Source organism: Pungitius pungitius, chromosome 10, assembly GCF_949316345.1.
Source record: "Pungitius pungitius chromosome 10, fPunPun2.1, whole genome shotgun sequence".
In the NCBI taxonomy this organism is placed as follows: Eukaryota; Metazoa; Chordata; class Actinopteri; order Perciformes; family Gasterosteidae; genus Pungitius; species Pungitius pungitius.
Window position 1 is genome coordinate 16,502,030 of NC_084909.1, and position 16,679 is coordinate 16,518,708.

Genomic DNA, 16,679 nt, shown 5'->3' on the forward strand with positions numbered 1-16,679 from the left:
TTATCAAGAGTTCCCAATAGTAAAACAATTGAGCAAGTAAAAATAATGTAACGTTCCGTGCCAATAAGGAGCCAGGATTATGATGAATTGGGTTTATTCTGCTTCTCACCAACCAAACACAGGTCTTCCAACACACCCGACCCGCAACATTCGCGCCCACAACCCTGGCCCAAGCAACACTAACAGTAACAGAACCATATACATTTTGGAACTTCAGACACGCTACAATAATAATAATGACTGAATAATCCGAAGTTTTTTAATTAAAACCATTGCCTTAGTTACTGTGATATAATCCTAAGTAAAAACAGAGGGCCTCTCTAACATCAAACATCTTTAGTGAATGGAACACCGCTAGAGGTCTCTCGATCAAAACAATAATAAAAGATGGACTTTCACGAGGACGGAAAGTAGCGTGGAGCTGGGCTGAAAGAAGATGCCCCGCCTCCTGAACTGGACAGCGCACGAGCCGCCTCCTGATTGGACAGCGCGCGAGCCGCCTCCTGATTGGACAGCACGTGGCCAACGCCTTTCCAAGAGCAGCCAACCGACAGAACGCCGGTACATACGGGTCATTCGCGACCGTACCCGCTGCTTCTCCGCCACCTTCCCCCCGGACTGAGGAGTCTCTCGGCCGCTGGTAGTGCCAGTGTTATATGCCACGATGGACCCGCTAGTCGCTGCAATTGACCAGGGCACGAGCTCTACGAGGTTTCTGGTGAGTGACATCAGAGGTTTATGCTCACTGTGTTTTTTTCATTGAAGCAACGTCCGTGTGTTACGTTGTCTTATTTGAACACACAAGTTAGCTGATATCCAACAACGAAGTGTTTGACTTTTGAAATTAACGAATTGCAAGTGAAAATGATAACGCTAATTAGTCTTTACGCAGGATAGGTGCTGCTAAGTCAGCGCCAACCGCCTCACGCTCTGTATTGGTGCTGTATTAGCTATGTTAGGTTACATTGGTTAGTTAAACAACAAATTAACGTAAATATAACGTTACATTCTGTGAAGTAAATGATCAACACGGGCGCACTGGTGACCGAGGACACTGCGCAAAGCAGCTGGTATGGATATGCTTTAACTTAACTTACATTACGATGAATGTCTGCTACTTTATAGCCACTTGGTTTCATGCAATCACATAACATCTGTATTGCGTCATGGATCAGGTTAATCGAGAGCATCAAAACATTATCATGCAGTTATTGAATGCAGAAAAAGAATGATGTACATTATGAAAAAGTGCTGTCAAGGAGAGGAAAAAAAGAAAACCCACTGATACCCTTTTCAAATGTAGAAACGTTATAGCATCCGTCTGCAGTGCACATTGTACATATACCACACAATGTGTCCGTGAATAGTACAAAATGCAACCTGTCACAGTCTTTAAGAAGCGTGTTGCAGAGGTGAGGAAAATTAGCGGTTACTTTGTTGAAATGTATAGTGCGTACAAACCAAGCAGTGTGTTGAATTACTTACTGTGCACACTAATAAGGACGTGGTAGAATGAGATGATTGCATACTGAGTGTGTGACGTGGTATTTTGCATCATGTAGTAAACACACCAGAATGTGTTAGAAATACTCACCCACTTTAGCTCTGTATTACAAGTGATGCCCATTTAGGTTGAAGTTCATTAACCCTTTTAAAGGGAACTCACTGACGGTGTTTTGTCACATGTTCCCGTTGTTCATTAACCGACAAAGACCCTTGCCTCCTTAAAATCATCATTCCTAGTTCTTCCTGTGAAAAGGCCCCAGACATTCCGCTTAAGGTCGCCAACAAGCCCTCAGATTTCTCCACTTGTTGCTTTGTTTTCACTGTTTAGCTAAATGAGTCCTGTTAAGTGATCCGTTGTGAATAGAATTGGGCTCCGGCAATTAGGTCAGCCCGGAATATTCCGACCTGGCTCAGAACACCAGGACTTGGATGTGTGTAGAGATAGAAGAACCTCATCAAGGTAAACCGGTGAAACTCGAAAAATTAGAATATCGTGCAAAGCTCATTACTTTCAGTAATTCAACTTAAAAGGTGAAACTAATATATTATATAGACTCATTACATGCAAAGTGAGATATTTCAAGCCTTTATTTGATATCATTTGATGATTATGGCTATATGATATATATATATATATATATACTAATATATTAGTTTCACCTTTTTTAGTTGAATTACTGAAAGTAATGAGCTTTGCACGATATTCCATTCCATTCCATTACATGTCATTTAGCTGACGCTTTTATCCAAAGCGTCTTACAATAAGTGCATTTCTACATAGAGATACAAACTCAGAAGAACAAGTAACAAGAAAGTACAATTTCGTCAAATAAGGAGTTTCAGCAGCTGGATAGAGAGCACTAGAGTAACCACCCAGCCAACTAATACCATTTTACATTTTAATTTTTAAGATTGTAAGTGAATGGGCAATGAATAGGAAAAGATCTGTTGCTTATCTGGTCAAAATGTTTGAAACGTTCATAGCAAACACACTGTGGATATTTTTCAAATGAGTTACCAGCTCTTTGTAACGACCTTTAACCCTTGGTGGGTACACTGCCTGCCTGAATGCTGATCCAGGGACACTGACGGCTCAGACATAAGTTAATCTTAAACCTAGGGGGCTGCTAGTGAGGCTCTTTTGACAATAAGCAAGCTGGTCTCGAGTAGACCGTGTCCAACTCCATATTATAAGAAGACAGTCGGCCAAGGACAACCCTCACGCCAGCTTCAGTCTCTGGCTGAGCCTTGGATGTCACCTGTCTTTCTGCAAATAGACAAGTGGTTTGTTTGTTGCTGCTCAGAATGAGGTCTCATGACTGTGTCTAAGGTATATCTATGGGTGCTGTAACACGCTAGGTGGAATTTGACTAACTGTATTGGTTTTTGCTGCACGACAAACCACTTTCCACCAAAGCCTGGCAGTGGTCACATGGAAGCTTTGGTTTGATAACACTCTGACTAAAAGGATACATGACTTGGTTGACACAGAAAATCATGGGTTGAATGTGGTTGAATGTGGAACTTGTGTTGACCTAAGTATTAAGATGTTTTTGTATGTCTTTCTGCTGTTGTTTTATTTAACTTGCGTGTGAAATATACAGACATGAGCACTTTGAAATAATCATTTTGTCTTAAGGAGTTGAAGGAAACGTTGTAATGGAGGATAAGAATAGATGCTACTCCAACTGTATCACAGAGGATGTTCCTGTCCAACTGCATGACTTGAATGCAACGTTACTTCTTCCCTCTCTGTGTCACTGGGTTCAGCTCGCAGCCCACTTCTCTGTGTCCAGTCTTTGCAGCTTTGAGGGGATCATGAAGTGTACAGAGTTCACGGCTGTACGATGTGGCCACTGGGCGGCTGAGTTGTAGATCTGTACTACTGCTTGACACCCCGGTTCATCCTATTACCTTATTAGAATATATGCTGACCTGAGCTAATATGCTGCCTCGGGTTACATCATAGCATTCTTTAGTGGAGTGACGTTCCCGCTGGGCACTGTGCCTGCAGTAATTCTGCTAATAATATTCACCATCTGCTCTCCTCTCTATGATGGATGCCAATCAAAAATAAAACTTGCCAACACTATTTCCTCTCTCTGGCATACATTTACATTACATGACATGACCTGTCATTTAGCGCAGGGATTCTCAACTGGTGGGTTGAACGGGTTCGCGAAAACGTTTTTAGTGGGTCGCGGGCCGTTGCATGTGAAAATAAATTTAAAATAAATTCATCCTGTGATTTTATTTTGAAGGGACTTTTTCTAATGCAGCGCAGTGTCTGGTTTTTTTCCGGCTCGTCCGTCCATGTTTTCAGTCAAGCGCGGCAATTAGAACGGTATAAGATAAGACTGGCGCCGCAGAGAAAACCGCTAGCACCCCCCCACCCCGTCGACACCGCTAGCACCCTCCCCCCGCCCCCGTTGGCCGATTGATTTGGGTCGCGGCTTGTCCCGGAGCCAGACCAGTTGAGAACCACACTGATTTAGCGGACGCTGAGTCTTTTGTCCAAAGCGACATTTTATGTCGATGTATTGTTCTGTTAAATGTTTTATTCCCTCATTAATTCCATTTCTCCACAGGTGTTCAATGCAAAAACAGCTGAGCTGATGAGTCACCACCAAGTGGAGATCAAGCAAAGTTTCCCCAAGGAGGGGTGAGTGTTTTGAAAATAAACTGTTATATTTCCCTCACAACAGGGAGTCATTGTCACACAGTTGAACCTCATAGAGATACAGTTTATTATATATGCCAAAGACATGCATCCAATCTACAGCAGCAGAAGATGTCTTTTTTGCCTCAATAACTAAAACAATTATTTGGTGATCAAAGTAGTTGCTGACTAAATCCTATAGAGAAGCAGCTCTGTGTCACAATAACAGAAAATTCCTAAATGTCGGACCTCTACAAACAAACCAAACGATGCTCTTCTGCTGTTTAAAGAGTAAATACTGAGGCACTTGTCAAACATCCATTGTCCAGGAAATTGTAAAAATAGCCAATTTAATTGAGAAAAAAAGTTTAGTAGTAAATCAATGAGCCAGTCAATGTTTATTGGCTCATGTGAGGGACACAATGAGTCTAATGTCCAGCTTTTATCGTGTCGTAGCAACAAAAGCCCTCTCGCTGGTTTCACCTGTTAATCCCATTTCAAATGATCAACTCCCTGTACAAAGTACCAGAAGCTACATATTTGGTGCAGCTGGTTCTAGGCCAGCTCCGAAACATTATGGGATGTGTAAATGGTACACTGCGTATTCCAATTCTGAACCTTCTCATTTAGCCAATTTGACTCTTTCACAGAAATAGGAACTTTGAGTAAATACTTAAATTTACACATATTCTGAAGCTCCAAGGGTCATTTCAGGTCACTTTGCAAGGTTACATCAGCCGGGGCAGCAGCTATTTACTTAAACTAATTCTCAGAACGACACCGTAACAGTGTCCTCTACATGAGGACATTTGTCAGAACAAATGCCGAACAGAGCTTGAATTCAATGAATACATTTCTAACAACGGTCTAATTAAGCCCTCCATGTTTCATATCTTCATATAAAACATCACCATTACCAGACACTTCAGATGCTCTCTGTTCTCCACCGAGGAGGCATTTCACTTCGGGGTAATGGTTGGAATCTGAATTAAGGAAACAACATGGTAGAATTCACTCCGGATTGGCAGGACAATCAGTTTAAACCGCTATTGATTCAACTATGTACTTCTTGGGGAAAAACAAAAGTTGACATGGTAATCCAAAGCTTTACTGAATAAAGGGGTGATGAGTATCTGTCTGTCTGGCCACCTGTGCACCATTGCAACTATTGGTGTTGCATAAGTGCACGAGGCCTTTAACTATAGCCACAAACAACACAACCCACATTACATTCATGAAAGCTGGGGATTCATTGGCCGACTGTGGCTCAGTGCGGAAAGTGTGGGCCATTCGCTACCAGTTCTGCTCTTACCGATGAAATGTTATCCATCTCAATGGATACTATTTCCACACTGAAGTCATTATAAAACAGAGGGCCTGCTGCTCTGTATGGTGTACACTAACGGTACCCCAACCCCACCAACACAGCACAGTGACTACTACACCTACTCTGTGGGTTGATTGTGTGGTTTCCATGTGTGTGTGTGTGTGTGTCTGTGTTTCGACCAGCTGGGTGGAGGAGGACCCCAAAGAGATAATGCAGTCGGTGTACGAGTGCATGGAGAGGACCTGTGAGAAACTCCATCAGCTCAACATCGATATCTCCAACATAAAAGGTGGAGACAACAGTGTTCGCTACACCTGCGCCTACAACTGTAGCAGTTTTCACTCACAAACATGTTGTTGCTGGGTTTGTTTTAGCGGTGGGGGTGACGAATCAGAGAGAGACCACCCTGGTTTGGGACAAAGAGACTGGAGAGCCACTCTACAACGCCATTGGTGGGTGCATTCTGTCAATGAACAGTTATCTGTGGCAAATATTCTTCTTTACACATGTGTATGATTTCATGTCTATCATTAAGAAGAAAAAAAAATCAATATAGGAATTAAAAGGGGGACACTACCGAAATGAAGAAATCCATGATGTCGTTAACATGAGCCAGTGAATGTGTGAACACAACGTCAGACATGTGATAGCATCAGGTGTGCTTATTTGTAGCCAGAAGAGCTCAGTTCCATTGTGATGAAACAGAAGGGAACCGTACACTCCGATCCCTCCCTAGTGCTCCCTCAGTTTGATGCACAGACACAAAAACACACGTGCGCGCTCACACACGTGAGCATACTCCCACCAGCGCTGGAAAATGTGTCGGCCTATTTGTGTAAAGATTCCTTTTGCTGCAGCTTCTCTGGTTACATCCTGTTGAGGCATCGGACTGAACAGTCCGTCCTTCTCTCAGTGAGCACATCCCCAAATGATGTCCTTTAGGAAAAAGTGACCGAACTGTATTTGGTTTCACCAGATCCTAGTGTTCCACGTCCTGTGCTCAGCCATTCCTCACTGAGCACTGTGAGTAATCTCAGGACTCCTTCAGACAAGTTTTGGTTTGTCAGAAAGTGAGATGAGGAAATGCTTTCATCTCACTGACTCAAATAGTGGTGTCCGCCTCAAATGCCACACATCTTTTAGGCGTTTTTACGCTTTGTCTGGGCTTCATGAAGGCTGTTTGGGACCCCCTGGCTATAGAGCACTTAACTCAATGGACTGGTGCTACTGGTCTCTGGAAGCTTTACAGCTGCAGGCTGTGGTTTCTAGCCATCATACCTTGTAAGATAACCGGTAGTGAGCATGAGGCACAGAATTAAGTAAAGACCTCAACAAAAAACCTAAAAAAATAAGAATAAGGAACAAAATAATCAGTTATATATGAAAGATTACATTGTGAATCTCTACTTGAACTTTATTTAATTTAATCCCATCAAATCAAAGCAATTTACTGCCATCGCATTAACGTTCATCTAGATGAAAGTTATAGAAAAACAAGTGTACCCTCCAAAAGCATTACAACTTTATAACAGGCAAGTTAACATGAAATAATCAGTTCTTTATCAATGAGCAGCATAAACGGTATGTATTTACCTCCAAAGTTAGAATCATACTGATAATACTAAGCAGTGTTTTCCCCTACCATCTACTGAAATTATCCCCCGACCCATGAAAAAGTGTGGAATAAAAAATAAAATATTTTATCTCACGCACGCCGATTCCTCTACAACACGTGTGCGCATATGTCCGTATATGCGCACACGCACCAGCGGACAGACCTACATTTATGTCGCATAATGGTCCTGCTTACAACTGCTCCGAGTGAAGAGACGTGTGCACTTCCACCAGCCGGTGGAGAGCGGCGAAAAATATGTTGCGTCACTAGCAAACAAATGAGTTGAAGTTGTAAACCTAGGGGAAACACGGCTAAGTCTAAAGATTAAAAGTTATGATAAAAATGTTCAGTAGATTCATGTGATCAAAATGAACAGAGCCCCAGGTTCATCCTCTCGCATCTTTTCTTCATTAGATCTTTAAAAATGAGTCAAATAACACATTTTGAGAAGATAAATGTCACTTTCTTAGACTATTAACTTTAATATATAATTATACTTCTGCCAAGACGTGGCTTGTATATTTGCTGGTGTTTTACTGCTGTAGAGGCGATGCTGACGTTTCACCCGTTCTCCTCTGCTTCATCTGTAGTCTGGCTGGACCTGCGCACACAGTCCACAGTGGAGAGTCTCATCAACAAAGCTCCGGGTCGGAACAAGAACCACCTCAAGGTGACAGACAAGGATGATGGATGAACTACTGAAGGCCTTGTGAAGCCTGCTCTTTGAATAGCTGATGTTTGCGTAGCTTCAGGTTGAACCCACGAGGACAGTGGTGGTTTTAACCCGACACTGTCCCTCTCCAGGCCAAGACGGGCCTTCCCATCAGCCCCTACTTCAGTGCAGTGAAGCTGCGCTGGCTGCTGGACAACGTGGAGGAGGTGCGGCTGGCCGTGCGCAGTCAGAGAGCCCTGTTTGGCACGGTGGACTCCTGGATCATCTGGGTAAGAAGTTTACATTTAGAAAACAAATTAGTTGTTACTGCTGGCATTAGAGGATGCGTGGATGTGGTTATAGGGGAGACTTCTGTGGGGATGTGTTCCAAACAAAGATGTTAAATCAGTTTGATTATGATCCACCACAATAGCTTATTTTAACACATTATGCCCACAACAATGTGCTCCCAATTGAATATTGTAGTAATATTACATTTGAATTCACTGTTTAGTAGCTCAGCTGCGCTTGAAGAAGTCTGTTCCTTCTGATTTAACGTGACGAGCCTGTGTTCTACGTACTACGTACCCTTTTTTACATAGTCGGTCCTGTTTTTGTTTTTCCCCCAGTGCCTGACGGGGGGCGAGAACGGGGGGGTGCACTGCACAGACGTCTCAAACGCTAGTCGCACCATGCTCTTCAACATTCACAGCCTGGACTGGGACCCTGAGCTCTGCAGGTACACTGACACATGCAAGTGCAGCACACAGGGGCTGAGCATAGCACCCTCACCCCCAGCCACCTCAGTCTGTGACTTTAGAGCCTTCCATCAGAATCCATGTTTTATACCGAGTCTCTTTTTCCCGTGTTGTGTTCACTATGAAACACACATCGTGCTAACTGCCGGCTGCTGTGCTGCTTCTAGATACTTTGACATCCCGATGGAAATCCTCCCCGAAGTCCGAAGCTCCTCTGAGATATACGGCTGGATGGTGAGCTCACTTTGATGCAGGGTTAGGGTTTCTGGTGTGAGATGGACCCAATACGACCTGATAACAAGCTGTAAATACAGCTAACCAGACTGACTCTATAATCTGCATGAGCATCTTTTTATTGCTCGAATGAGCATAGATGCTGATAAGTTACAGCCAATGTGCTGATAGGGTTCCTGGTGGAGTAGTAAAGGATTTCAAGCTAAAATTGTTAGCACCCACCGGAACACGATGAGTGTTTTCAAAAGAAACATGCGCCCTCAGAAAAGGCAACATGTTCACAAAGCAAACGTCTGGGTCATCATGTTCCGTGCATGACCCGTGCACACAGCCTGTGTGAGGTCCTCACATCACACGTTTGGGGTTTTAAAGATCCTGGCATTCTGATTCTGTTGCTTCTTACATTTCAACACAATTCCTTATTGTGGCGTCACTGATGGAAGACCTGATTAGACGTAGCTTTGTCACACTGGCCGATGCATTGGTTGTGTGTCTCTGTTGGTGTGCGCTATGGCTGTATCTCTAGTGTGTTAAACCTGTTTGTTTTAACATCTTCCTCGTCCTGCTGTCCAGAGGTCAGCCATGTTCCGGCTCTGTTTGTTTTCCTCCTTTTTATTGGTCTGATCTGCCTTTTGCCCCAGAACGTAGTTACTTATTGTTCCCCCAGAGCCTCCTCTAGACTAGAAGCATTGCCCTCATGAGGAAGTCGACAGGTAGGCCTAGTTTGGCTGCATGGAATCTTGCCTCACTTTAACATTCAACGGCCCTAAATCTTGTATTGCTATTGTCATAATCCGCCAATTTAAGATATATAGTTAATTAATCTCTAAATAGACTAATCTGTGTGCACTAAATGGTTTTACTACACATAATAACTTTATTAAGTCCCGATTGGCTCCTAAACACGTTCCGCCCTTATTGTGCAATATATATTGCATCATGGGGATTTATTCCAATGGGTTAGAAATGGTATGCGCTGATAATGCATTGAATCATAAGATTGTGGTCTGGGTTACCGTTGCCATAACACTCATTTGTTCTTCACCATTTGATTATTCATGGTAAGTTAATGAAGGACTATAATCTGGAGGTTTCACATGTCCTGGCAGCTTCTTGATTGATTCAAAAGTTTCAATGCAGATTGTATCTTGTAACACACGTGTGTGTGTGTGTGTGTGTTCTTCTTCTAACCAGAAATCCAGCTTCCTTGCAGGAGTCCCCATCTCAGGGGTGAGTATGAGCACATGCTGTAACTTGTTTATAAATGTATTAGGGCTGCAACAACGAATCGATGAAATCGATTAAAAATTATTATTAAAAGCGTTGGCAACGAATTTTTGATTCGTTGTGTTGCGCGACTATTATGTTTGAGTATTAAAAGAAAGACATGTCTGATTGTAAGATATGCAAAAGCGACATGGCCTGGCACGGGAGCACCACGGCGATGATTCAGCACCTTAAACGGAAACATGTTGGAAAAATCTAATCTAAATATTTTTTGTGCCTAATATATTTAATTTGGCAGCTGTAAAGTATACATCATGCGATGTGTGTATGTTTTTTGTGTTAGTCCATTTTATTTGCTTACTTAGGGATGTTCAAGGAGCAATCTGTTTGTGCACTTTCTAAATGTTTTGCACTGTCAGTTCTATTTTTCAATAAAGGGTTGGAAATTAATGTTTTTTAATTTTTAATCCGATTCATCGATTAATCGAACAAATAATTGACAGATTAATCGATTATTAAAATAATCGTTAGTTGCAGCTCTAAAATGTATGCACAGTTTACTTCATATCTTGGTCAACCTAAAAGAAGGCGTCTATGCCAAAACATGATTCTCATGATTTATGAAGATTTTAAAAAATTTAGATTTAGATTAGATTATTATTGCTGCATGTAAAAAACGTTCTTTTCTGGTTAAAGCTTGATTTGTGCTACTGTTAATAAATGTGAGACACTGTATTTTTAGTTGTACTCATTGTGAGCATGTCCCTATCAGTGTCTTGGGGACCAGTCGGCGGCTCTGGTTGGTCAGATGTGCTTCCAGGAAGGCCAGGCCAAAAACACGTGAGCTTTCCTAATGCTTTCTTCATTCTACCTCAAGGTTTGGACGTTTTCTAATTAGGGCTGTCAATAGATTAAAACAAATTAATCAATTAATCTCAGATTTTGAAATTCATTCATCGCGGTTAGAAGTGTTAAATCTTATAAATTAATGAGACACTTATTAGAAAACGTATTGTTTTTAAAATGTATTTTGTTGAACTAGCGACTCTTCCTGCTCTACATGATTTTAGCGCATTAATCTCAACCACAACAATCTTCTAAATGAACTTTGATAGGCCTAATTAAAATACCCGCACATAGGAGCAGAGTTGCAAACACCGACATGGGATCTGCGTCTCATCCTCTCAATATATATATAGTTGAGATGATATGCACATACGGTCTGAGTTTATATAGTTGACTTAATACAAAAAGTTCTGCGGCGTTCGTCTCTGCTGAGAGGTCGCCGACGCTGTGGCTAAGACAAAACACAAGCTTTTCCGGACAAAATATAAAATCTGCTTTAAGTCATTAAACTTGTAATAATATAGTAACATGTATAGTAAGAACATATTTTAATCAGCTTCTAACCCAGTAAAGGAAATTCAATAAATGAACAGAATCGTGCGATTCTCTTGGTATTGGCCGATGTCATCCACTAAATGATCGCTCTTCATATTCCTTTCCCCTTTGTGTTATGTAAAGGTATGGGACCGGCTGCTTCCTGCTCAGAAATACAGGGAGAAAGGTAAGATGGGAGGAAACGAATGCTCGAGTTTGACACCTATTCTGAATCCTATTCTGTATAAAGTGTTCACTTGTGACTCAGCCTCTGACGTCGGACCACGGCCTGCTGACCACAGTCGCCTACAAACTGGGGAAAAACGAGCCCGCCTGCTATGCACTGGAGGTGAGTGAACCCTTCCTGTCCTCTGTTGTGTCCCTCCCTGGCCTGCTGCTCTCATGTGATGTGGGACGTGTGTCTTACTGTCTTCTCCCAGGGTTCCGTGGCCATAGCAGGAGCGGTGGTGAGGTGGCTGAAGGACAACCTGGGTATCGTGCAGTCTTCTGAAGAGATCGGTACTCATATATATATAAATTCCCTACACTATAAAAACAATTAATCTCAAACTGAAAAACGACATATTTGAGTTTGGACTTTGAGTTCCCTCCTCTTTTTTCTCAGAGAAGCTGGCAGCTGCAGCCGGCACGTCTTACGGCTGCTACTTTGTGCCGGCCTTCTCCGGCCTCTACGCGCCGTACTGGGAGCCCAGTGCACGAGGGTGAGCCGGTCAGCTGTTCACACAAGCGTCTCAACTGTCGACTGTAATGTGCCCCCCAAACAAAAGGCAGACTAAAATAATGAATCCATGCAATATGAAAACACGATACTGTTGTTTTCAAACCTGTTGAAAAATGACGGTGAATATTACCACAAGCTAACGGAAATCAAATATCAATATGTAGTGTATTGTATCAAAGGAAGAGATTCCACTGCTATTGTGTGTTATGTAATAATACTGTTGATGTTGAAGTATTTAATCACACCTACACTTTTAGTCCTCTAAAGACCAGGGGTCCGTTTCAAGTAAGAGGTTTGTCAAACTCTGAGTCAAAGCCTAATCTTTGAGTTGATTTACCCTGAGAGGGGAAACCCTGAGTTTTGGGTTTCAACTCTAAACAGCTGTTTAGAGTTGGTTAAATCAACTCTGAGTAAGTTGACTCAGAGTAGAGCGTGTGCACTGAAGGCAGCATGAATGCTCGGATGTGAGAGCCTGTCCACGATGGGTGACGTTAGTTATATGAGGACGGATGAGGTTATGTACATATTTGATGGACTAAAGAAAAACAATACTGTTCAAACAAGTAATTATCTGGAAATGACAATATATCTAATCAGGGCCTCAATATTCTCTCCTGATGTTTAACACCTTGCAAAGTAAAACCGCTTCTTCATCAATAGGATCGTCCGATAAAAACTTTAGTCTTTAACGTAACAGAGATCTTGTTTTGTTCATATGTGGAAACTGCGCCAAAATACGCATGATACCAAGTAATTGAATGATTGAGGAAATTAAAGAGAGCGTGTCATTGGCTGGGCTGCTGTCAGAGGGAGGAGCCTGTGAAAGGCTTTCTTGAAGAAAACCTTCTCCCGACCCGGTTAGCTTCACAGGCTCAGTTACCATAGCAACTGACCCTAAGGTTTAGTTACCTCTCTTTCTGAAACAGACAACCCAGAGTTTCCCTCATCTCAGGGTTAACAAACTCTGAGGTTCCACTAACTCCCAGAGCTTGGAATGCCTCTAGTGGACAAAGTCAGTACTGAAATGGGACAAAATAAAAATAAAAATACCTATAATATAGAGTCCATAGTCCATCTTGAGAGCAAGTGTATAATTTGTTTGTTTGTTCCCAAGAGACTGGTCAGCAGCATGAAAACATCAAACAATCAATAACGACACCACAGTGGGTCTCTTGAACTCTTTCCAGCATCATCTGTGGGCTCACTCAGTTCACCAACAGGAACCACTTGGCTTTTGCTGCCCTGGAGGCCGTCTGCTTTCAGACCAGAGAGGTGAGTAGCATGTCCTCTCCGCACCTCTGGGTGGTGGTCTCCTTATTGGAAACCATAGTTCAACAGTGATAATGTTGTGGTCGGGTTTAAGCTCTGTATGTGTGTGTCAGATCCTTGATGCGATGAACCAGGACAGCGGCACCCATCTGACGCAGCTGCAGGTGGATGGAGGCATGACCTCCAACAGGTTACTGATGCAGCTGCAGGCCGACATCCTCTGCATCCCCGTAGGTAAGAGGCCTCTCCCTCACTCTCACATAATGTCCGGTTATTTTAGAGCCATTTGTCTCTGACGTCACCTGCCACCACCAGGGTGAGAGTCTGAGAGCTTGTTGATATGAATGGGACAGCACACAAACTGTCGGATTTACAACTGAGGGCATTTATTTAATAATTTTTACTGTGATTGTCAGAAATTGTCTTTCAGGCTCTTTTGTCATAGGATGAAAGTTTATTGTAAATGTTTTACTATTTTTTTTGCCAAAATGGCTTTAATGACAATTAATAAATATTTTATATGAATATATACTGATTTCCTGTGGTTTTCGCCATCTTCAATCCTTGATGTTTTAAATGAATACATTTTATTATGACTGAACACTTTCCTTTTATTACACCTCTATGCTTTTACTGGCTATCTATCTATTGTTTTTTAACGGCTCATTGCAGTGACTTGTGGGTAACCATCTAAAGGTAACTTACAGAAAGGGTTTATGTAGTTCAAACAAAGTGACAGTAGGACAAAACTAAACCTTCAACGTTCACTCTTACTGGTTGAGTGCAGTCATGTGACGAAGAGAAGACGCATTGCTCGATGCCTTCATTGTGAACGGTCTGCTGGTAATGACATAACACACATGCTGTTGAACAACCAGCGGCACGGGTCCACAACGTCCAAAGTGCACTGTTCACTGAAACAAAGTGGCAACAACAACCCGAAAGCCACCAATAACTCTTAATGTTCACGAATGGGTGATCGACTTTACCTGGACTCTGACTTTTGCCCCATTTCAAAGAAACAACACGGACGCACAGACTCAGTCTCATAAACTGGTATGTACATAACTGGGCACCCATGAACATCCCCACGTGCACCCGTGAGGTCTGCTAGGAACTGGGTTGACATCACAATGTCCACTTCATGTGTTCTCCATATCTCGGCTGATTACTGCAGTGCTCACAAGATCGGGTTACCTGTACTAAAATACATGAGCTCTTTTAGTCGTCATATCTGCATCTTAGAAACTTCAGACCTTTAGGTTGCTACTGCGACTGGGCCTTGAACCTAATGTGTGTGCATGTGTGTGTGTGTGTGTGTGGGGTTTGTGTCGGTCCAGTAAAACCCACGATGCCAGAGACCACGGCGCTGGGTGTGGCCATGGCGGCGGGGGCAGCCGAGGGGGTAGGCGTGTGGAGCCTGAGCCCCAGTGATCTACCGCACGCCACGTCTGAGAAATTCCAGCCTCAGATCAACTGTGAGGGTAAGAGAGACAGAATGGGGTCAGTTCTTCATGACATTTAAGAAAGCATCATAAAGGGCCCTCTTTCTGCCTGTCCTCAGAGAGCGAGTTCCGCTTTGCTCGCTGGAAGAAGGCGGTCCAGAGATCCATGAACTGGGAGACCACAGAGCCCTGCTGCAATGCCAACGGTACTCAATTGCATGTGTCCCGTTTCGGAATGGCTTCTCTGACGCTTTACAGACTTGTGACACTCAAGGAATTGTTTTTATGAGCCTCGAGTGGTCTGACTCATCGGTTTTGGACGCTCTCTCTCTCTCTCCCTTATACACTGACAACAGGTTTAGGAGAGAAGATGAATGGTGCACCCTGGGGGGCTCCGCCCACTCCTCCCCCCACCAGAGCAGGCCTCTAAGGTGTGACGTGTTGTGGTGGTCCAGCTCTAACTTGTGGCCATCACTAACCCAGAGTTGGAGGGCCTCACCGATGCAGATCCACATGTGCTTTACTCTGATCCTACGTCAGCCAATGAGACCCATTGTAGGTCAATAAAGGAATTCGGAAATTCCAACCTAATAGCTGTATATTTATGAGAAAAATAAATATAGAAATATTAACAGAACAAGTGGGAAAATGAAAACTGGAATGGCACCTTTACCGAGTCAGTTGTGGATGACTTTGTTAAATGAATTCACTCTGCATCGGTCGGGCTCTTGTGTGGATGTGCATGTTACTTATTATTTTTACTGCTGTCCACACTGTTTTGTTCTGTCATCAGTGATGATGAGTGGGTCTCGCCAACAACAAGACATTATTAACGTCTCGATCACAACAAGCTGTCAACTGAAAACCATTCGAATAATAAGAGCAACGTGCAGTTTTAAGAGCATGCCGTGAGCCTGTGCAGAGGCTCCTCCCCCTTAGTGTGCTCAACAGTGGCTGCTATAAGTCACAAATCAATTTCCATATTCAAGAGTAATTTGATTAACTACAACTGGAGACAGGATGAAGTGGTTTTCAAAAGATTTGACGATTGAGACTAAGAATCATTGTCATTGAAATAATTTGACCTGTAATAAATCCAAAGGGGCTTTCGGTGATCATGTGCATCTTTTTGCTTTAGTTTCAGTGCAGATGAATCAGTGATGCGAGGTGACGCTCCCTGGTGTTTAGGATGTATTCAAAGAATAAGTATTGTAGTTTGAGAGACCTTTTCTCACCTCAGATCCCCAGATGTAGCTGGTTCCAGGCCTTCATGGGAATATGGAAACCCATGGAGCAGGACTGGAGGACAGGATGCGCATCGTTCCAGCAGCGGAGGAAAGCTCGAGTCCCAACAAGCAGCTCCGTTGGTGCCTTCCGTCAACTCTAGACTCAGCTGTTCTCTGAAGTCTTGCAGCTGGCTTTAATAGGGATTCTGCACCATTTAAGTCAATGGTTTTAGGTGTGATGCGTTTGTAACTCTGGAATGTATGAGATTAGTTGGACTAATTCTGCTTTTTAAAAGTTGCTGCATACCGTACATCATGTTAAAGTGGGGTTTTAAGGACTGAGCGTTTCTATTGATCATCACCTACCTCAGTAGACTGAATCCCCCCCCATACATTCCATTAAAGGGCACATTGAGTAGTCGTTAAAGAACTGTTCAGGTCTGAGACCCACACATTCACTGAAGATGATCTTAAAACTCATGAATTTAGAATGAAATCTTGTTAATATTCTGTCAATTGTATAAATCAGGACTGATTTACGCTACACTCGTTAGGCTGCCAGGAGCCCTTCACCTCCGAAATGTGTAGATAAATGCTCTAATCATGTGATGAAGAATTAAAAATTGTACATGAGTACTT

General features: G+C 42.8%; 1 protein-coding gene across 4 annotated transcripts; it reads left to right on the plus strand.

Moving 5' to 3' along the window:
- Positions 1–553: 553 nt before the first annotated feature.
- Positions 554–16,673, plus strand: LOC119228610 (glycerol kinase-like). 4 transcript variants are annotated; one of them, XM_062564938.1, is made up of 20 exons: positions 555–718; positions 4,095–4,168; positions 5,675–5,781; positions 5,867–5,944; positions 7,698–7,777; positions 7,912–8,049; positions 8,389–8,498; positions 8,685–8,751; positions 9,946–9,981; positions 10,751–10,818; positions 11,503–11,545; positions 11,627–11,707; positions 11,799–11,877; positions 11,984–12,080; positions 13,288–13,372; positions 13,483–13,603; positions 14,710–14,853; positions 14,934–15,020; positions 15,171–15,369; positions 16,055–16,673. In XM_062564938.1, exons 1-19 carry the CDS (start codon positions 665–667, stop codon positions 15,242–15,244), a joined length of 1,623 nt encoding a protein of 540 aa, XP_062420922.1. In that variant the 5' UTR covers positions 555–664; the 3' UTR covers positions 15,245–15,369; positions 16,055–16,673. The 4 variants fall into 4 exon arrangements, with proteins under 4 accessions (XP_037344289.2, XP_062420922.1, XP_037344288.1 ...); XM_037488391.2 differs by having other exon boundaries at positions 15,171–15,245; XM_037488394.2 differs by lacking the exon at positions 555–718 and adding an exon at positions 1,848–1,966 and having other exon boundaries at positions 15,171–15,245.
- Positions 16,674–16,679: the final 6 nt, after the last annotated feature.

Coding starts and splice junctions, on each gene's coding strand:
- LOC119228610 (XM_062564938.1), top strand. CDS start 665: ATGGACCCGCTAGTCGCTGCAATTGACCAGGGCACGAGCTCTACGAGG. Junction 5,945..7,697: donor GCCACTCTACAACGCCATTG/GTGGGTGCATTC, acceptor CTTCATCTGTAG/TCTGGCTGGACCTGCGCACA. Junction 11,546..11,626: donor TCAGAAATACAGGGAGAAAG/GTAAGATGGGAG, acceptor CTTGTGACTCAG/CCTCTGACGTCGGACCACGG.